The sequence below is a fragment of the Dreissena polymorpha genome, chromosome 8 (genome assembly GCF_020536995.1).
Source record: "Dreissena polymorpha isolate Duluth1 chromosome 8, UMN_Dpol_1.0, whole genome shotgun sequence".
Classification (NCBI taxonomy): domain Eukaryota; kingdom Metazoa; phylum Mollusca; class Bivalvia; order Myida; family Dreissenidae; genus Dreissena; species Dreissena polymorpha.
The window spans coordinates 79,271,937-79,295,522 of NC_068362.1; the positions used below are offsets into that span (position 1 = coordinate 79,271,937).

General features: G+C 36.8%; 1 protein-coding gene across 3 annotated transcripts in view; it reads right to left on the reverse strand.

Moving 5' to 3' along the window:
* Positions 1-23,586, reverse strand: part of LOC127841235 (equilibrative nucleoside transporter 1-like) — a 63,207-nt gene that overhangs the window by 7,429 nt on the left and 32,192 nt on the right. For all 3 annotated transcript variants that reach the window (XM_052369892.1, XM_052369893.1, XM_052369891.1), the window contains exons 4-12: positions 23,390-23,471; positions 22,858-22,997; positions 21,676-21,770; positions 19,339-19,389; positions 14,406-14,491; positions 12,454-12,502; positions 6,889-6,986; positions 3,047-3,181; positions 317-470 (exon numbers count right to left, since the gene is read on the reverse strand). In XM_052369892.1, coding sequence (XP_052225852.1) covers positions 317-470; positions 3,047-3,181; positions 6,889-6,986; positions 12,454-12,502; positions 14,406-14,491; positions 19,339-19,389; positions 21,676-21,770; positions 22,858-22,997; positions 23,390-23,471 — 890 coding nt within the window. The remainder of the gene's footprint in view (positions 1-316; positions 471-3,046; positions 3,182-6,888; positions 6,987-12,453; positions 12,503-14,405; positions 14,492-19,338; positions 19,390-21,675; positions 21,771-22,857; positions 22,998-23,389; positions 23,472-23,586) is intronic.

The window sequence follows — 23,586 nt, forward strand, 5'->3', positions numbered from 1 at the left end:
TTTGAACTAATTCTTACGCATGAAATTGCCATGTCGTAACATACACTGCAAACTGCACTGTGTATTTGTCCCAAATTTAGTCCAAATATTCACTTGTTTGAAAAAGCTTTGAAATGAAATTGTTTGAAGGTGCAATATGCATTTTACTCCTTTAATGCTTCTGTTAAGAACATTTTATAAAATTTTAAGTGATTAAATGTGATTAATTGTAGTGTTTTCCTATAATAAGCTGAAATGATGCTTCACGGCCATATGTTATATGCCCAAACTGGTAAAACAAAACCTGTCATTGGTGGGCAAAACATTGTTGGCCTACCAAACTCCTCCGAGAAGAGCACCGTGGTGGTGAGCTGGGTGCCGTTGGGCCCTGGGATGGTCTGGCGTACCATCTGGATGTTGCTCTGTATGGAGGGGAACAGGATCAGGGACACACAGAATGTGCACCACACCCCGAACAGCTGCAGCCAGATCTGTGGACACACACACAGGCTATCAACATACACACACAGTGACCAGTAACCTCATGAAATCATCTCATTTGGTCTGATTAAAATAAATATTTTACTTTGCATTTATAAACCATTAGTGCAAAATAATTTATCTTTGAATTCTCGTTGAAAGGAAAAAAACCCACTTAATATAAAAGAGGACAATAGGTTCTATTTTGCCAGTGTTTTTATCCACAATTTTGGGAATAGGGCTGGGTCCGTTTCGATTGGGAAAATGCGGCGTTTTACTAGAAAATGCTTTGAAATTGCGAATAAAAGTGTTTTCAATAATATATTTACTTAGGTTCAACTTATAGAGCTGGATGTGAGATGAACTGAATCTTGAAATAAAACAAACAATAATTTCAATTGGAAATAATATATACTTTCTTCATTGGGAATGGGGCCGAATACTGGCCCCATATTTGAACAAAAAAAACACCCACTCGTTGGTGACCAGAGACTTCAAGCACAGATCTTTATTGTTAAAGCTATGTGATACACCAGAAACAAGGGACAAAATTGTCACAAAACCAGGTTTTTAATTTGAAAAAAATAAAGTCTGATAAAGGAAGACAACTCAAACTAAACTGATTGTTCAAAGTTACCCCTTGTTTAAAAATAAATCTATTTTTAGTCGTGGCGACCTTGGAGATATTGACGTAATTCTTTCGTGCGAAACACCGTCCAATGATGGTGAACAAATGTGCCAAATAATTTTAAAATCTCACAATGAACAACATAGTTATGGCCCGGACAAGCTCATTTATTGCCATTTTTGACCTTTGAACTCAAAGTGTGACCTTGACCTTGGACATATAAACGTAATTCTTTCGCGCAACACACCGTCTAATGATGGCAAACAAATGTGCCAAATGGTTTTCAAATCTCACGATGAACAACAAAGTTATGGCCCGGACAAGCTTGTTCCGCCCCCCGCCAGCCAGTCAGCCCGCCCGCCGACATTCGCCAATCTTATAAACATTTTTTTCCTATGGAAAACCTGGTTAACAAAACAATTTTCACCCTAGGTTGCTCACCTGAGACATTTGGGTAAAACGTGTCATGTGCAGACTTTGTGATGATTGTTTTTTATCTAGGTTTATTACATTTGATATGGCCTAATAAAAGTATTAAAACAAAATGCAGATACAAGAGGACCAAAGGCCATCATGTGATGCTTACCTGAAAACCAAACAAAGTTTATTGATCTCATCTGATTTTGTGATAATTTTTTTATAAGTAAAATTGACTTTAGACCAATTTTGTTGTACACCTTTGGGAACAGATTTACAGATTGGGAACAGAACTGGAATCATGTTCAACGCCAACATAGATATCAATTGAACAAAATAATGTGATTTTCAAGTTTCAGATTATTGGGCGTAAAAATCTGACCTTCAAAGTGTTCTAAAAGTTTGTCAAGTTGACTTACTGACTTAACATGGCCAAGTATAGAACTCAGCCAAAATATCATATTGAAAAATTTAATGAAAATTGTAATAACCAAGTTTTGAAAGTGATTGGCCAATAATGCTGCCATTAAAGTGTTAACAATTTAAAAGGTTAACTATTGATATGCCAGGGCATACAGAAGACAATTATAAAAGCTTAAAATGATGAGCTAAAACTATCTATATTTTTACTTATTGAGAAACAACAGAACTTTGATATATTACAGACAAAATGTAGACATATTTTATATTGAATCATCTTTTGCAACTGGTTGATACAAATTTGAAAATAACTTCAACATGATACTGTCTTTTAATCTAGAAATCTTATCATCCCCAGAAAGAATCAACATCAATCTTAAATAGAACAAGGGACAAAATTGTCACAAAACCAGGTTTTCAATTTGAAAAAAACGTCTGATAAAAGAAGACATTTCAAAATGTGCATTGTTACCACCCCTTGTGTAAGATTCAATCTATTTTTACTCGTGGCGACCTTGATTTTAATTTGAAAAAAAGTCTGATAAAGCTTTAAGGGAGACCAACTCAAAATGTGCACTGTTACTGATTGTTCAAAGTTACCCCCCTTGTTTCAAAATCAATCTATTTTTAGTCGTGGCGACCTTGGAGATATTGACGCAATTCTTTCACGCGACACATGATGGTGAACAAATGTGCCAAATGATTTTAAAATCTCACAATGAAAGACATAGTTATGGCCTGGACAAGCTAAGCTCATTTATGGCCATTTTTGACCTTTGAACTCAAAGTGTGACCTTGACCTTGGAGATATCGACATAATTCTTTCGCCCGACACACCGTCAAATGTGCCAAATGATTTTAATATCTCACAATGAATGTCAAAGTAATGGCCCGGACAAGCTTGTTCTGCCCACCCGCCCGCCGACATTCGCCAATCTAATGACCAGTTTTTTCCTTCAGAAAACCTGGTTTAAAAGGTTACACTATTGCAAAAGTTGAGAAATAATCTAATTTACCCCATGGAAGTTTTTAAACAAACCGTGCCCATTACTAAAATACAAAGATCCATTACCATATTATATGAGCATGTGTAGACTGGTTAAAGAATACAGAGCTGCTCACCTTTTTACACACTGTGCCGTATATCTTAATAGACTTGATTAGCTCCCGAACATAGTCCCCACAAACCATGTTCACTTGCTGAACATGAGACTGGGCCGCCGCCTTCACAGAGCCCGAGTAATACTGGTAAAACTTCTGAAAAAACAAGCAAATTCGTTGAATTGATATTCTCCGTCAATATACTTCTGGACACAAAAGTTTTCTGGACGGATGGAAAACGCCAATGTGCATCATCCTCTTATCCATATGTACACTCATACCAAGTTTCAATGAAATCCGTCAAAGCACTTCCCAGATATGGCTCCGGACAAACAAAAAAAGCATTTTTTTCAAGATACAAAGGGCCATAACTCCGTTATTATCCAATGGTGTACAATGCCATTTGGCGTGCATCATCCTCTTATCCTTATAAATACTCATACCAAGTTTCAATGAAATCCGCCAAAGCACTTCCAAGATATGGCTCCAGACACAAAAGTGCCGGACGGACGGAAGGACAGACAACGCCAAACAATAAATCAAAGGGTCACCATACGCAGTCTACAAATGTCATCTCAGTAGGCAGTCTACAAATATCATCTCAGTAGGCAGTCTACAAGTCAACACGCTCACACTTACAGGTCACTCCAAAACTGTCAAATCTTTGCAAAAAACTTGAGCCAAACTCTGCAATAATATATTACCATATTTTGGATGAAGAAAGCCCTATCTTCTTTGTAATTTATCGTTGAATTGATACCTTACTTGAAAGTTCAGTCAGGTTATCTTACTGAAATTACATTGTGAAAGCTTGGACTCAATTTTAACATGAGCACCCTATCTTTTTTCTAACCTGGTTCAACTAGATCAAGTTACAGGAGTTCTTTTCATTAATTATTTAATTACTTTTGACAAGTTTAAGTATTAAGCACACTAACAAAATCAGTAGCTTTTCAGATATTTCTATTTCAATAAACAAGCAAAGCCCCCTATCGGCCATGTTTATTGATTAAATGCTATAAACTTGTTCACTTCAAGAGCTATGTAGTTACTTAAACTGTATCATTACAAAGAAATCAGAGTTCCTCAGCTAAACCTCAGCTAAAATCTAACAATAAGAAGTTTCTTTCTAATTCACCCATCGTTTAACCAAACAAACCCAAAAGAACATCTATTAAAAAAAATATTTTTTCCCAAATGGAAGTTTTATAAGTATTGTTATCCTTGGAAACAAAAGTAACCAACAGACCAGCATATGAATAATTAGGAATCATGGTACATAAACTGACAGGAATATAATCCTACAGATATACACAACGCTATATTAGAACTGGAAGGGATATACAGAGAATATAGGAATGTTGACTCTTGATATCATGTGATTTCAGACAAGTCTGATATAGCATCGGAATGGAAAAAGCTTTCCAATCTGTTCACATCCATATCATTTAATTCCTGCATATGTCAGTGACATGAAATTAAAACTTGCAGCCATATTGTCCTACACATATCTTTCAAATGATATTAAAATTGGAAGGGATATAATCCTACACAATTTAGCGAAATTACATTAGAACTGGAAGGGATATGATGCAATAACAAGGGCTGTTTGTAAAACATGCGTGCCCCCCATATGGGCTGTCAGTTGTAGTGGCAGCCATTGTATGAATACGCTTTTTGTCACTGTGACCTTGACCTTTGGCCTAGTGACCTGAAAATCAAAAGGGGTCATCTGCCAGTCATGATCAATGTACCTATGAATTTTCATGATCCTAGGCCTAATTATTCTTGAGGTATCATCAGGAAACCATTTTACTGTTTTGAGTCACTGTGACCTTGACCTTTTACCTAGTGACCTGAAAATTAATAGGGGTCATCTGCCAGTCATGATCAATTTACCTTTGAAGCTTCATGATCCTAGGTGTAAGCATTTTTGAGTTATCATCCGGAAACCATTTAACTATTTCGAGTCACTGTGACCTTGACCTTTGACCTAGTGACTTGAAAATCAGTAGGGGTCATCTGCCAGTCATTATCAATATTCCTATGAAGTTTCATGATCCTAGGCGTAAGCATTTGTGAGTAATCATCCGGACACCATTTTACTGTTTCATGTCACTGTGACCTTGACCTTTGACCTGAAAATCAATAGGGGCCATCTGCCAGTCATGATCAATGTACCTATGAAGTTTCATGATAATAGGCGTAAGCATTCTTTAGTTATCATCCGGAAACCATTTTACTGTTTTGAGTCACTGTGACCTTGACCTTTGACCTAGTGACCTGAAAATCAATAGGGGTCATTTGCCAGTTATGATCAATAAACCTATGAAGTTTCATGATCCTAGGCATAAGCATTCTTGAGTTATCATCCGGAAACCATTTTACTATTTCGAGTCACTGTGACCTTGACCTAGTGACCTGAAAATCAATAGGTGTCATCTGCAAGTCATGATCAATGCACCTATGAAGTTTCATGATCCTAGGCCTTAGCATTCTTGCGTTATCATCTGGAAACCATTTTACTATTTAAAGTCATTGTGACCTTGACCTTTGACCTGAAAATCAATAGGGTTCATCTGCCAGTCATGATCAATGTACCTATGAAACTTCATGATTCTAGGTGTAAGCATTCTTGAGTTATCATCCGAAAACCATTTTACTATTTCGAGTCACTGTGACCTTGACCTTTGACCTAGTGATCTGAAAATCAATAGGGGTCATCTGCCAGTCATTATCAATGTTCCTATGAAGTTTCATGATCCTAGGCGTTAGCATTCGTGAGTAATCATCCGGAAACCATTTAACTGTTTCATGTCACTGTGACCTTTGACCTGGTGACCTGAAAATCAATAGGGTTCATCTGCCAGTCATGATCAATGTACCTATGAAGTTTCATGATCCTAGGCGTAAGCATTCTTGAGTTATCATCAGGAAACCATTTTACTGTTTTGAGTCACTGTGACCTTGACCTTTGACCTAGTGGCCTGAAAATCAACAGGGGTCATTTGCCAGTCATGATCAATGTACCTATGAAGTTTCATGATCCTAGGCGTAAGCATTCTTGAGTTATCATCCGGAAACCATTTTACTATTTTGAGTCACTGTGACCTTGACCTAGTGACCTGAAAATCAATAGGGTTCATCTGCCAGTCATGATCAATGCACCTATGAAGTTTCATGATCCTAGGCCTTACCATTCTTGAGTTATCATCTGGAAACCATTTGACTATTTAAAGTCACTGTGACCTTGACCTTTGACCTGGTGACCTGAAAATCAATAGGGTTCATCTGCCAGTCATGATCAATGTACCTATGCAGTTTCATGATCCTAGGCCTAAGCGTTCTTGAGTTATCATCCGGAAACCATCTGGTGGGCAGACCGACATGTGCAAAACTATATACCCCCTCTTCTTTGAAGGGGGGCATAAATATCAGACAATACTATACCTGTAAGGGATATATAATACTACACATATCAGTGATATGATAATAGTACTAACAAGAGATAGCCAAGCAATATTGTCCCCTACCGCTGAAACTCCACCATTGTCAGATTATTTTTTTATATATATATTTGTTGCCATAGCAACCAGAATTCTTGATGTAGGAACAAAATGAAATTATGTGCATAATCTACATATTGCCATCTATCCATGTTTTAAGTTTCAAGAAAAAATATGAAGAACTTTTAATGTTATCGCAGGATCCAGAAAAGTGTGACAGACAGATTGGCTGACAGACAGACTGACAGAGTGCAAACCATAAGTCCCCTCCAGTTTCACCGGTAGGGAACAGCATAGGTAATAACCCTGCAAAAATGATTGATTAAATACTAGGACTGTCTGCCTCAGCAGACTCACCGTCAGTGGCAGAAGGAAGTAGCAGTCAAAGGCCACCAGTAGGACCACAATGGCCACTATGAAGTAGTAGACAGCAGACGTGCGTGGATTGGGGGACCCTGAAACAACAAACACCAGCTGACACACCTGTACTGAGAGGTCACACAACAAAAACCAGCTGACACACATATACTGACAGGTCACACAACAAACACCAGCTGACACACCTGTACTGAGAGGTCACACAACAAACACCAACTGACACCTGTACTGAAAGGTCACACAACAAACACCAGCTGACACACATATACTGGCAGGTAACACTTCATCAAGTGAGAAACCTTTAATACTTAAGGGTCTTAAGAGTTATATCATTTTACTAAGTAAATAGTGTTAAGGTAAAGAAATATAATGGAAATTGGAACAAAGGAAATAATGAAAATGTTACAGAAATTAACAAGATGTGTTTGTGAAACACCATGTCCCATATATTTGACCTTTGACCTTGAAGGATGACCTTGACCTTTCACCACACAAAATGTGCAGCTCCATGAGATACACATGCATGCCAAATATCAAGTTGCTATCTTTTTATATTGCAAAGGTGTTCATTAAATGAGCGATTTTGACCCATATATTTGACCTTGAAGGATGACCTTGACCTTTCACCACTAAAAATGTGCAGCTCCATGAGATACACATGCACGCCAAATATCAAGTTGCTATCTTCAATATTGCAAAAGTTATGGCAAATTTTAAAGTTTGACGCAAACACACAAACCAACAGACAGGGCAAAAACAATATGTCCCCCACTATGGTGGTGGGGGAAATAAAAATGTGTTCCCTGTAAAATTGCAATCTATATAATTCATAGTTACCAATAAGGCATAATGGTCGGACTTTGCAAACTATAAAATGTCTTTTGTGTAATTCATTTTTCCAAGGCTCACCTTAAACGCTATTATCACTATGCAGACATCCTGATCACACATGACGATTATATGACACACATGGGGATGTATTCAAGCAAGGTGTAAGAATTGTTGCACCTGATGAAAAGAAGGTAGATGATGTTGCAATAAAGATAGTAGTTGAAGGACAGTAGACGTTGTACAGTAGATAGCATAATGTTGTACTGTAGACAGCATAATGTTGTAAAGAAGACAGCATAAGTTTTATGTTGTACAGTAGACAGCAGATATTGCACAGTTGACAGAAGCTGTTGAAATGAAGTCTGTAATGGCTGTGCTTATTGTACAGTAGACAGTAGCTGTTGTACTGCAGACAGTAGTCTTTGTATAGTTGACAGTAGCTGTTGTACTGCAGACAGTAGTCTTTGTATAGTTGACAGTAGCTGTTGTACTGCAGACAGTAGTTATTGTACAGTAGATAGTAGCTGTTGTACTGCAGACAGTAGTCTTTGTATAGTTGACAGTAGCTGTTGTACTGCAGACAGTAGTCTTTGTATAGTTGACAGTAGCTGTTGTACTGCAGACAGTAGTTTTTGTACAGTAGATAGTAGCTGTTGTACTGCAGTCAGTAGTCTTTGTATAGTTGACAGTAGCTGTTGTACTGCAGTCAGTAGTCTTTGTATAGTTGACAGTAGCTGTTGTACTGCAGACAGTAGTTATTGTACAGTAGATAGTAGCTGTTGTACTGCAGTCAGTAGTCTTTGTATAGTTGACAGTAGCTGTTGTACTGCAGACAGTAGTTTTTGTATAGTTGACAGTAGCTGTTGTAATGCAGACAGTAGTTATTGTACAGTAGATAGTAGGTGTTGTACTGCAGACAGTAGTCTTTGTATAGTTGACAGTAGCTGTTGTACTGCAGTCAGTAGTCTTTGTATAGTTGACAGTAGCTGTTGTACTGCAGTCAGTAGTCTTTGTATAGTTGACAGTAGCTGTTGTACTGCAGTCAGTAGTCTTTGTATAGTTGACAGTAGCTGTTGTACTGCAGACAGTAGTTTTTGTATAGTTGACAGAAGCTGTTGTACTGCAGACAGTAGTTATTGTACAGTAGATAGTAGCTGTTGTAATGTAGACAGTAGTTATTGTACAGTAGATAGTAGCTGTTGTACTGCAGACAGTAGTCTTTGTATAGTTGACAGTAGCTGTTGTACTGCAGACAGTAGTCTTTGTATAGTTGACAGTAGCTGTTGTACTGCAGACAGTAGTTATTGTACAGTAGATAGTAGCTGTTGTACTGCAGACAGTAGTCTTTGTATAGTTGACAGTAGCTGTTGTACTGCAGACAGTAGTCTTTGTATAGTTGACAGTAGCTGTTGTACTGCAGACCGTAGTCTTTGTATAGTTGACAGTAGCTGTTGTACTGCAGACAGTAGTCTTTGTATAGTTGACAGTAGCTGTTGTACTGCAGACAGTAGTCTTTGTATAGTTGACAGTAGCTGTTGTACTGCAGACAGTAGTTATTGTACAGTAGATAGTAGCTGTTGTACTGCAGACAGTAGTTATTGTACAGTAGATAGTAGCTGTTGTACTGCAGACAGTAGTTATTGTATAGTTACAGTAGCTGTTGTACTGCAGACAGTAGTTTTTGTATAGTTGACAGTAGCTGTTGTACTGCAGACAGTAGTTATTGTACAGTAGATAGTAGCTGTTGTACTGCAGACAGTAGTCTTTGTATAGTTGACAGTAGCTGTTGTACTGCAGACAGTAGTTTTTGTATAGTTGACAGTAGCTGTTGTACTGCAGACAGTAGTTATTGTACAGTAGATAGTAGCTGTTGTACTGCAGACAGTAGTCTTTGTATAGTTGACAGTAGCTGTTGTACTGCAGACAGTAGTTTTTGTATAGTTGACAGTAGCTGTTGTACTGCAGACAGTAGTTATTGTACAGTAGATAGTAGCTGTTGTACTGCAGACAGTAGTTATTGTACAGTAGATAGTAGCTGTTGTACTGCAGACAGTAGTTATTGTACAGTAGATAGTAGCTGTTGTACTGCAGACAGTAGTTATTGTACAGTAGATAGTAGCTGTTGTACTGCAGACAGTAGTCTTTGTATAGTTGACAGTAGCTGTTGTACTGCAGACAGTAGTTTTTGTATAGTTGACAGTAGCTGTTGTACTGCAGACAGTAGTTATTGTACAGTAGATAGTAGCTGTTGTACTGCAGACAGTAGTCTTTGTATAATTGACAGTAGCTGTTGTACTGTAGACAGTAGTTTTTGTATAGTTGACAGTAGCTGTTGTACTGCAGACAGTAGTTATTGTACAGTAGATAGTAGCTGTTGTACTGCAGACAGTAGTTATTGTACAGTAGATAGTAGCTGTTGTACTGCAGACAGTAGTTATTGTACAGTAGATAGTAGCTGTTGTACTGAAGACAGTAGTTATTGTACAGTAGATAGTAGCTGTTGTACTGCAGACAGTAGTTATTGTACAGTAGATAGTAGCTGTTGTAATGCAGACAGTAGTCTTTGTATAGTTGACAGTAGCTGTTGTACTGCAGACAGTAGTCTTTGTATAGTTGACAGTAGCTGTTGTACTGCAGACAGTAGTTATTGTACAGTAGATAGTAGCTGTTGTACTGCAGACAGTAGTTATTGTACAGTAGATAGTAGCTGTTGTACTGCAGACAGTAGTTATTGTACAGTAGATAGTAGCTGTTGTACTGCAGACAGTAGTGTTTGTATAGTTGACAGTAGCTGTTGTAATGTAGACAGTAGTTATTGTACAGTAGATAGTAGCTGTTGTAATGTAGACAGTAGTCTTTGTATAGTTGACAGTAGCTGTTGTAATGCAGACAGTAGTTATTGTACAGTAGATAGTAGGTGTTGTACTGCAGACAGTAGTCTTTGTATAGTTGACAGTAGCTGTTGTACTGCAGACAGTAGTCTTTGTATAGTTGACAGTAGCTGTTGTACTGCAGACAGTAGTCTTTGTATAGTTGACAGTAGCTGTTGTACTGCAGACAGTAGTTATTGTACAGTAGATAGTAGCTGTTGTACTGCAGTCAGTAGTTATTGTACAGTAGATAGTAGCTGTTGTACTGCAGACAGTAGTCTTTGTATAGTTGACAGTAGCTGTTGTAATGTAGACAGTAGTTATTGTACAGTAGATAGTAGCTGTTGTAATGTAGACAGTAGTTATTGTACAGTAGATAGTAGCTGTTGTAATGTAGACAGTAGTTATCGTACAGTAGATAGTAGCTGTTGTACTGCAGATAGAAGTTTTTGTATAGTTGACAGTAGCTGTTGTACTGAAGTCAGTAGTTATTGTACAGTAAACAGCACAACTTGTACAGATGCAAGCAGCTTTGTAGTGTAGTCAGTAGTTGTTGTACTGTAGACAGTAGTAACTGCACTTTAGTGAGTAGATATTGTACATAGGGAAGTAGTTATTGTGCTGTAGAAAGTTTTTCTACTTAGATAGTAGCTGTACTGAAGAAGTAGACCCTTTCAGTGCTGGAACCGAATTTTGAAGGCCTTTGCAAACAGTTTGGATCCAGATGAGACGCGTCTCATCAGGATCCAAACTGTTTGCTATTCTGATAGTATTCTTTGAAAAAAATCGAAGAAAATGCTAATTTTAGAAATTCAGCAGATGACTGAATGACGTCATTTCGTCGAAAAAATGACGTCGTTTTACAGTTAAACAGTCAAAATTATTTATTTATTCTATCGATTACTGTTGTGTGTAAATATAGAGAATACTAGGTCGGTGACGAATAAAGCAAAGTTTATTTTGCGAGGCTTAGAAAATCTGAACCACGAGCCTTGGCGAGTGGGTCAGATTTTTGTGCCGAGCAAAATAAACTTTGCTTTATTCGGCACCGACCTAGTATTTGATTTATCCCATCAATTTTCTTATTCGTTAATTATTTCTTTAAAAATAGAATAGGAAAATCGAACTACACCGAAAATCCCAAAGTTATTTTAAGCAAACATAGTTTCATTATTTTAATCGTGCCGAGCCTAATACACTACAAAAAGATCAGTAACTAACCTGTTTTTCTGTTTATCATACCTCTACGTCCCCGATTTTTTAAGAAATAATGAAAAAAAACCACTAAACAACTGCAGCTTTAGGGTGAAAGAACATGCATTGTGTCGTATGACGTGTTAATAATGACGTCACGAGTACGCGCACGTAATATTTGTAAATAATGTTTTTTTGCTTTTTGAGTTGCATTATGTGTTAAAAATATATTACATCTTAGTATCAAATTGTTTGTTTTGTTGAATCTGATTCGATTTTACTAAAAATGATTACTTTATAGTTGATTCTGAGTAATATGACCATTCTCCGCCGCGCGTGACAGCTATATTTCAGCATTGCCGAAATAGAGGAAAATTTATTCCACAGTGGTTTATTTCGACAATGCATGTCTGATGATGGGATAAAAAAAATTAGTTTGCCGTTATTTCTATGTTGGAAATTTGATCAGGTAATAAAACACTTATTTCATGGATGCTTGGTGAACAGTCAAAACTGTTGTCCCTCGGTGTCAGGGCTGACATTTGGAACTGTACCAAAGTCATCCCTGATACCTTGGGAAACAGTTTTGACTGTTCACCGCGCATCCATGAAATAAGTGTATACTGATATCTAGTGGTCTGGGACTTACCAGCTATAGAGATGATGTTGATAACTGATGTGAAGATGCCACTCAGGTTCTGGAAAGTATGTAGTTTCAAATTAAAAATAATTTCATTTGAATAGAAACATAATATGTCTGCTTTACAGATTTTTCTAAATCATTTAACCCTTTACCACTTCGATACATACGTCGACGCATTTGTAGTCCCTTAGAAAGTTAAATTTGATTAAAAACCTTTCTTGGTATATTCAAGCTGTAAAGGCTTCATTTCCAATCCTTAGATACTGATGAGCAGCAAACAGCATAAACCCTGAACAGACTACGAGTTACTTGCAGGCTGTTCTGGTTTTATGCTCTTTGCACATAGCCATTTTCACTTTGCTTCTGAGTGGGAAAGGGTTAAATGAAATATATATGTTTTGTAATTATTGCGACATTTTATTTTTCTCCCACATTTAATATGCACACATGTTCACGCTTTATAAAACTTTTGGACTTCCTTATATATATGTTTACCTAGATATTGGGGACCTGCTCGAGACACATTGTCTTAAAATGGCAACCATTTCTTCCAAATTTAAAGGGCTCTTTTCACGCTTTGGTAAATTGACAAAATTGAAAAAAGTTGTTTCAGATTCGTAAGTTTTCGTTTTAGTTATGATATTTGTGAGAAAACAGTTATACTGAACATTAACCATGCTCTAATAAAGCCATTATATGCATCTTTTGACGATTTTAAAACCTAAAAATTATAAAGCGTTGCAACGCGAAACGATTGAATAATTTGGAGAGTTTTGTTTTTGTCGTTAAATTTTGTGAAAATACGAAGATTGCTTATATAATGTATAAAATACATCAAATATGCGTACTCGGCGGAATAGCTCAGTAGGCTAAAGCGTTTTTACTTCAGGACTCTGGTAGGACTCCAGGGGTCACTGGTTCGAAACCTGCTCCGGGCAATGTTCTTTTCCTTTTTTTAAATTTTTTTCTTTATTTTTTACTGGAGCTTTTACGATCCAATGTTTACATTTATCAATATAAAGCATTTAATGAATAAGTTAAAAAAATGCAAAAATATGTGAAAAGGCCCCTTTAACTCTGAGTTTTCTCTTTGCAAAACAAAGTTTTTTGATCTGGACACGATTTGACCTTTGAACTCAAACTTTGACCTTGACCATGTGAGGCAGGCTCTTAAGCATGAAACATTCTGTTGATCTGACGATTGTTGTGCTTATCCCTTTGCATGCTGGGAAATATGTCGTCTGCTAAAATGTCGTCTGCTGAATTTCTAAAATTAGCATTTTCTTCGATTTTTTTCTTCAAAGAATACTATCAGAATAGCAAACAGTTTGGATCCAGATGAGACGCCACGTTCTGTGGCGTCTCATCTGGATCCAAACTGTTTGCAAAGGCCTTCAAAATTCGGTTCCCGCACTGAAAGAGTTATTGATCCACTTTGATTACCTTTGGACCATGCTCTGTGAGAAGGGGGTCTAATGCATGTGCGTTAAGTGTCGTCCCATATAAGCCTATGCAGTTAGCACAGGCTAATCAGGGACACAACTTTCTGCTTTAATGCTAGTTTTCATTAAAAGATAGTCTCTTCTTAGCAAAAAACCACTTTATGCCGAAAGTGTCGTCCCTGATTAGCCTGTGCAGACAGAACAAATCCAAATGGGACCTAAAAAATCCTAATTGAAGGTTTCCAACAATTTTTTTTTTTTTTTTTGAACAATTTTTTTTTAAAGTCTATTTTTTAAGTCTAAACATGTCATTCATCTCCAAATCCAGCTCTATAAGTTGAACCTTAGACAATGTAATATTGAAATCACTTTTATTATCAAAGAGTATTTGTAAGCATAAAATCAACAACATTAATTTCCCAATGCTTGTCAAAAGGAAAGGATATTTCCCACTCCAAAGGGACCCGACCACAATCCCAAAATGGTGAAAAAAACACCAGACTGTATTGTTCTTACAGTTCCAAGTACGATGGCGTTTGTGTACTTCATCGGCAAAATAGCAGCGAGCCCAAAAGTGCTGTTCTGGTAGACACCCGCACAACCTGTCAATATAGGGTCAAAGTTCGTTCAAGTGCATAATCATATACAGGAAAAGCACTGATAATAGTTCTAATAATCATGCACTGTAATATATCATATATTCCTTATTCTTGCATGTAAAATATCATATATTTCTTACTCGTATCAAATGTGAGAACAAACAAGAGCTGTCAGAGGACACAGTGTTTTTTTTCAGTTTTGGGGGAAGGGGGTCGGGTCCCCTGAGGGGGAGAAAATAAGCGCGTAAAAAGGGAAAAGGGGGAAATTTCTATGCTTAGCTAGTAACAGTACAAAATCAAGTTTTAACACTATAATTCACCATACAGAGGGAGAAAAACAGAATTCAAACTCTTTTATTCATAAACATGTTACGTTCATGTTCAAAGTTCAACATTTTTGGGCTTTTCAGCGAATTTATCAATTATTCTGGTGACCTCCTCTTCACCAAGTCTCTCTGTGTGCAGACAAAGTCTGATCAGGGACTCCAGTGTAGCTTCCCCAAGCCTGTTTCTCTGTGGCGCGCAAAGCAGGTTGAGCAAACTAAACTGTCTTTTAACACTCTCTTGACCGGACGTTTCTGGCATTTCACTGCCGGCATTTGAAGAAGACTGACTTTTAAGTTGTACTTGTTTGAAAAGAATATCAATTTATTTTACAGTTAAAACAGATTTGTCAATTTTTTTACGATAGCTTTTGTTGTTGTGCGACATGTTGGAATATGTATGGTTTGCGGTAGATGTCGTAAAGCGAAAGTCGTGATAGTGAACTACGTACGGTTTGCGGTAAAGGCTAAAATGAAGTAAACACGGGAATGAAGTTCAGGAAAATTGTAGTAAATTCGTAACGAAAGACATACTTATTGAGGTATTGATTAAAATTTAATAACACTTCCGAGAGGGGATTTTTAAAAATATTTGGGGGAAAAATATACACTCTAAAGATGGGGGAATGGGGCCGAATAACGCCGAATATTACATCCAAAAAATCACTGGAACAGCGCGCTCGACTATTCGAGTGCTTGACAGTATAACGTTAGCCATCATGAAGAGGGGGGAGGGGGGGGGTATAATGTGGGTTTGTGGGCATTTAATAGATGATCTTTCAAAAATAAGGAAAACATTTTATTTTGGGGGGGGGGGGGGGGGGGGGGGATTCTAGGGTGGGTTATGGGGGATGGTTTGGGTGGAGTGCATTGTGGTATGTCAGGTAAGTGTTGTTTTGTCAAAGAATCAATCAAATTTGATCATAAATAAAGAAGTTATGGCAATTTAAGCAAAATTTTCAATTATCTAAGTATAAAGGGGCCATATTTCTGTCGAAATGCTTGATACAGTTGTCTGCTCTTGTTAATAGATTGGGATCATGTTGGTAAAGAAGTATGCAAAATATGAAAGCAATATGTCAAAGGACATAGAAAATATTTGAGGTGGTATGCAAACTTTAACATAGATTTATCAATAATATGCATATTCTAAGTATAAAAGGGGCAATAATTCTGTCAAAATGCTTGATACAGTTGTCTGCTCTTGTTTATAGATTGGGGTCATGTTGGTAAAGAAGTATGCAAAATATAAAAGCAATATGTCAAAGGACATATTTAGGGTAGTACGCAAACTTTAACATTTGCACGCTAACGGGAACGCTAACGCCGACGCGGGAGTGAGTAGGCTAGCCTCACTATATATATAAAAGTCGAGCTTAAAATGAAATGTTTGCAACACTTCCCTACTATACCCTGCCCTTGTAGTAAGTTGCCAATATGTAAATCTGTCAAGCGATTCAGTTAACCATTTTTGTTAACAGGATCTAAGACACACCCGCATTATATTAGATACCTGCTTTTAAACCGACTGCGCTATAATGGATCTACAGATCGGTTCAATTTTCTGATAGGTTGAAATATAATTACCGTAAAAATTCAGTCATAAGTCGAGATTTTTTTCCTAAAATATTTGATAGAATTTACAGTCTCGACTTATAAGGTCGTCCATGAAAAATAATGATGACATTCTACTAAGATCGATCCCCGCAGAAATGGTTAAAGTTGTTGTTGTTGTTGTATAGAAAACTTGTTGAAATATGACACACAAAATTTCCTCTTTTAACTGATACTCACCAATTAATATAACCACAGTTTGCTGCAACATTTCCCTTGTTTTTTTCCCCATAATTTTATCCAAAGTTTTCATGTAAGCAGGTGTTTTTTTTTACAACTGAATGTGTAAACAAAAGATCGAGTCATTTTTAAAGTAGAGCGAGAATTGGCAACCTGTGTGAATTGACAGTTTGAGGTCATCAAAGGAAAGCCGCTTCCTGTCAAGAAGCCATAAAGCATCACCCTTCTCGCCGATAATATAAAATTTCTTTAATTTGTGAAGCGACGTGTTTAACCAATCGCGAGTTTGTTATTTTCTGGTAATCGTTTAATTATGTTTGAGCACATGCATAGCTCCGCCTTTGAAACTGTTATGTAGAACAAAGGTGGAGTTAGCGGTCTATTGGTTATGTCAATCATTGTCATAAAAACGTGTTTACCGAGGAACAAATCAGTTGTTTTGATAGTCAGATTAAAAGTACAAAGATTTGATTAAAGTGATCACAGTGTGTCATCGGATTATAAGTTTGTGGATTATTACAGCGTTGACAATTTAGTGCAAACTTTATAATAATAATTTATTAACTTTACTAACACATTTGATTTGTGAAAATGCCTCGAAAACTGCAACGCCATGCGTATGACAATACGTTTAAAATACGCGTGATAGAATTTGCAGAGCAATCAATTAATAATAGTGCTGCTGAACGCAAGTTTGGTGTTTCGTATGTCGTTAATGTGTAAATTACGATGTTCATGTATATAAGTTCTGTTTTCCTATGTTGTCTTTGTTTTTATGTGGTTCATTACGATTTGCTTGTCTATATTTTCATATATTATTTTTGATTTCCTAAATATATATCGTATTGATTATATTAAACAAAGTACATAATACACATGTCCGCTATGTCTACCTGGCACAGTGCTATATTGACGTCATGGTCTATGTAAAGAATAAAAACTTCCCATACATTTAAAATTGTGTCTGTTTATGAAATTCTTGCACGGCCAATTTCTGACTCGACTTATGAATTGGACATATTCAAAATCTCCGATTTGCGTATCATTTTTTACCCCCCGACTTATGAGCGGGCAGACTTGTGACTGCATTGTTACTGTATAGACAATATTCTGAGCAAGTTTCAATGGGCAAAAAAGTGCCATTAAGTGTAAACACAGTTACAATATAACCATAAAAGGAAAAACTTCCCACCCCATGGCAGCCATATTATCCACGGGAACGTACTTTTTTTTTTAAGTTGGCCTTAACTTAATGTGAATAAATGTTTTGAGCAAGATTATTGAAGACTGGACCAAAAATGCAACTTTAAGCTTGTTAACTAGTTAACTAGAGGACTTCTTATTTGAAGCTATAATTTGTAAATGTCGCATTGACATACAAAATTGGAAGTGTGTTTCGGATTACAAATAGATTTCTGATTGAACAATAGAGGTCAAAGGTGTCACGCTTGAGAATTAAATTCTGTTAAACAAGTATCGTTGGAAACGATGGATGCATCCTGATGATGGGCTTTGTCAATCTATGTGTTAATAACCACCTTAAAAAAATCTATTATTAACCTTGGTGACCTTGACCTTCAACCCAGTGACCTCAAACCTCATCAAAAGGTAGAGGTCCGTGCAAGGTACCTACATGCCAAATATGAAAGAGATCGGTAAAGTAGTGAAGGCCCTATGAGAAACTGTAACAAAAACGTGACGGAAAATCTATTATTAGCCTCGCTGACCTTGACCTTGAACCCAGTGACCTCAAACCTCATCAAAAGGTAGAGGTCCATGCAAGGTACCTACATGCCAAATATGAAAGAGATCGGTAAAGTATTGAAGGCGCTATGAGAAACGGTAATAATAGTGTGACGGAAAGAAGTAAGGAAGGAAGGAAGGAAGGAAGGAAGGAAGGAAGGAAGGAAGGAAGGACAAACTGCGTCTATATGCTCCGCCAAAATTTTATTTCGGGGAGCATAAAAAGCATTCCGCTCTATTATGATTGGTTGACTATAAAAAGATATGAGGAATTTCTATATATAGCTTTATGGTAATTCCAATTCTGGCAGTGTGGTATCAAAGGACACTTCCCGCAGTCTGTAAACCTTACAAAACACAGATCTGGTTTATTATAATACATTGCAGGTGATTTTTATTGAGTAACTTGAACTGGCGTCTGCCTCCCCCCCCCCCCCTTCTAAAAATGTCTCAAAAGATTTACACAATTCGTAAAAATGGCCTCGGTGGCGATCCAAAAACCGGAACGCAAAACTTATACCCATAAAGCTATTAATGTTTCAAGATATCAATATAACTGTTTTGAGCAGTTTGAACAAGATAAGACCAAATACGTAACTTCTAGATTGTTAACACTGTTTCACTAAACCTGTTTAATGTATAAGGCAAACTGCCCCGCCCCCTGACAGCCATGTTATTAAATAAACTGGAACCTTTTTTAATCTCAAAATACAATAAGAACAAATGCTTTGACAAAGTTTCACGAAGATTGGACAAAAAAGTTACATCTAGTGTTATTAGTGCTAATATGCTTTTTCTTTTATTTGACCCAGTGACCTAATTTTTTACCTCATGTGAATCTGTTTCCAACTCTGCTGATACAAAATTGGGACAAAATTGGGACAGGTCTTCCAACCAATACAAATGCTCATGGCAGACAAAAGACGATCACAAAAACCAACCATGAGCATGTTGGGCTCAGGTGAGCTTAAAACATGTAGGAGCACTCACAGTTCAACAGTGAAGCTGAAACCATGGTGATGATGAAGAACGTCAGTGGAACTGAAAGAAAACAACATCTCATTGCAGGTTCATACCATTGTCCAGTAACATGAAGCAAATGAAGGAAATCAAGATAATCATATGAGTCTTGTTCTGAGACAACTGGGCATAATGCATGTGCGTAAAGTGTCGTCCCAGATTAGCCTGTGCAGTCCGCACAGGCTAATCAGGGACGACACTTTCCGCTTAAACTAGATTTTCGGTAAAAAGGGAATTCCTTTAAATGAAAAATACAATTTAAGCGGAAAGTATCATCCCTGATTAGCCTGTGTGGACTGCACAGGCTTATCTGGAACGACACTTTACGCACATGAATTTTGCCCATTTTTCACAGAACAAGACACATACAATATTGTATCAGGGGTGTGATTGACCGGTAGTCAGACGGAAGGACAACTCTTTCCCCTGATTTTGAACAATGACATATACATAACAAGGAGACAGACTTCTTCAAGCCTTAACTCTTTGCATGCTGGGAAATTTGTCGTCTGCTAAAATGTCGTCTGCTGAATTTCTAAAATTAGCATTTTCTTCTATTTTTTTCAAAGAATACTATCAGAATAGCAAACAGTTTGGATCCTGATGAGACGCCACGTCTGGATGCAAACTGTTTGCAAAGGCCTTCAAAATTCGGTTCCCGCACTGAAAGGGTTAAATACCTATTTTTACCTATGTGTAGTCTCTTAGAAAAATACATTTAAGAAAAAGAAAAATACATTTAATTTAAGACCTTTCTTACTAGATTCAAGTTTGTAAGGCTTTGTTTCCAACTCTTAGATTCTGATGAGCAGCAAACAGCATAAAACCTGAACAGACTGCGAGTTACTCTCAGGCTGTTCTGGTTTTATGCTGTTTGCACAAAGCCATTTTCAACTTGCTTCTAAGTGGGAAAGGGATAAACACCTAAATTTACAACATAATTTATATCTACAAACCACTTGTACTTCACATAATACAAAAATTCAATTCAACATTGTAGAATTCAATATTAATTTGGGTTTAATTCTATAAAGTTCGTCAGTGGATTAAGATCCCAGAAGCCAGTAGTCTTTCAATTTTCCTCATTGTTTTAAGTTTTGCAATACAGTCAGCACTTTAACCCTTTGCATGCTGGGAAATTTGTCTTCTGCTAAAATGTCGTCTGCTGAATTTCTAAAATTAGCATTTTCTTCGATTTTTTTTCAAAGAATACTATCAGAATAGCAAACAGTTTGGATCCTGATGAGACGCCACGTTTTGTGGTGTCTCATCTGGATCCAAACTGTTTGCAAAGGCCTTCAAAATTCGGTTCGCGCACTGAAAGGGTTAACAGTGTTCAATGCCCAAATTTCACAGTTAACTCTTTAGCAGATCAGCAATTCTTGCCATACCAGGACAGTCAAACTTTTTAACTAATTGGACACTGGTACTGATTTATATCTACATGTACGTTTATTTCTAGACCATTTAAAATTGTTTTACACTGTTTTGTCTATAACCAATATTTGTTGTCGTTCATACAATTATCTCTGTATTCTTAAAATGGCATGATTTGCTATGAAATTACCAACAAATTTTCAAAGACTGATTTTCATTGGAGGATTAAGAAGAGACCTGATACATACTCTTACTAGTGCAATGTGCATATAACGCTTCCCTTGTATTAGGTGGAGGTTTAAAAATAATAATAATTTTATGTAATATGCCGCCAATAAGTGCTTCATTTGTCGGCCCTTTTTGTATGAATTTCTGCAAATCTCTAATTGATCCATGGGTCAATTGCATCAACGGAAATCTGTGGAAAAATTACACCCCTGCATATGCACCCAGAGAGATTTGAGCATGGAGCATTTGTTTATAACAGAAGTGTGTTTTTTTTGCTTTCATATCTAACAGCCTGTGCCTTTTGGTTTGGGGAAACTAGTGGGATACAGCATGAAATTGAGAAAAAATAACACCTTATTAATATTATTATAAATAACAGTATTTCAATTGTTTATATGTTGATGTTAAACTACATTTTAAAATTTATATTATTAAGTGTTACATAATTATATCCCTGTATATATAAATTTAATAAATCAATAATTAAATTATTTGGATAAGTTCTGCATCTTATAAGGGGAATTTCGGTCAGAGTTTTGGGAAAACATGTTACTATTTGTCATTGGGGAGCAGCAGGTAAGAGGCTGTAATTTTTTGCAAAAAAACAAATCACTGAACAGTAGTCATTAAATGTGAAGTTAAACATTATTAAAACAAAGATTCAGTGGTTAGTGTCCACTGAGTACTGCCAGGGTTGCTTACTTTCACTGGTGTCCACCATCGCCATGACGACGGTGAAGATGAAGATTATCACCATGGAGAACAGAGCGATGGCGATCCTGCGTGTGGACGCCTGCCTGCAAGACAACCACACACTGCACTGAGCATCACACCCACAGGGCATCAACAGTAAGTATAGTATTGTGATGGACTTGTCCAGTCATGCACAACTCGAATCACCTTTAAATGATTTAATCTGTCAAGATCTAGACACATTGTTAAGTGAATCTTCATTATAATTTTAAAATGTTGTGGTTTTCATAAGTTTATTCTCAAATGTGTTCAGTCTTTTTTTAATAACCTAATTTGCAGGCATAAATGTCATTTTTTCCATTTTAAAATCATTGTGTAATTAATTGCAGTTATTCTTCTTACTTATCAAGCATTGATAATTCCAAAACCTTCAATTGCTTAAACAAATGCAAAATCCTTTATACTTCAATAATAAATAGACAAACCTTAACTCAAGCATTACTATCTCAATCATATATATGATTATGAGCCACATCCTGGGAAAATGGGGTTTAAAGCATGTGCATAAAGTGTCGTCCCAGATTAGCCTGTGCAGTCTGCACAGGCTTATCAGGATGATGCTTTCCAAATAAGCTGGATGTTTGCTAAGAACAGACTTATTTTTAAACAAAAAATATCATAATAGTGGAAAGTGTTGTCCCTGGTTAGCCTGTGCAGACAGGCTGATTCAGGATGACACTTTACGCACACCCATTAAACCCCCTTTTCACAGAGCACGGCCCATATATTTCAAACAAATGTCTTATCAACTTGTGACAGCTGCTAACAGATTTGAGGGATGTTGTCAACAGATGTCATTGAGATGAATTTCAATAGTGCAAAAGTGAGATCCTCATACTTGTATTATATTAATTATCCTAAATATTTTTCTTTATCAGCGGACACTAAAACACATACGAAATTTGTTAACTGAATATTTTATAAACAAGGTATAATTGTTATTTCAAAAACTAGTTATTACTCTTAGTCCTAACCCTTTGAAAAAATATGTCCAACATTTATATGGACACCTCAAAAATAGTAGAAATTTGATAACAACAGAATGTCTGTGAACCTCGTGTAACCTCCAGTCAAAGAAGTTTTATTGCATTAGGAAGTGTTCCAGTAGAATAACAACATCAGATAGATTACCCTCCAAACTGGAAGAAGGTGTTGATACAGGAGATAACAGCATTGGAGACCTGGGACACAATGCCAAGGTAGAACATGAACTCAGACCGGTATACTGCTTTCTCGCTGATAGGGGTGTTCAACTTGTAGTTCTCAAAGTACTGAAACCAACAAAATACAAACATAGGCAGGGCTCCCAGCAGAGTCAAAATTGTATGTAGCCAATTTTACCTTGTTATGTCTGATTTGTTATTATATTATATATTTGATGGATGATTATAAAGAAAAACTTGTAGCCATTAGGGAAAACACTTAACTGGATTTTAGGGAAAACACTTAACTGGATTTTAGGGAAAACACTTAACTGGATTTTTGCTAAGAAGAGACTATCTTTAAACAAAAAATACCATAAAAGCAGAAAGTGTCGTCCTTGTTAAGCCTGTGCAGACTGCACAGGCTAATCTGGGACAACACTGTACGCACGTGCATTTAACCCCGTTTTCACACAGCACAGCCCAAATGTTTTGCTATCTATAGAACCTGTAGTACTTACCCCCTTTGCAGTGATGAACATGTTCCAGGGCATGAGAATGCCTACCCCATGTATCAGGAATATGATGTGTACCATCTTGTACCTGAAAGACGCCCGAAAGTACAAAAAGTAAACATCACTATCATAAAACGATGACTGAAAATTATCATTTCTAAAAAAAGAGACGCAGTAAAAATTACATGTCTCAGTAATGCAAA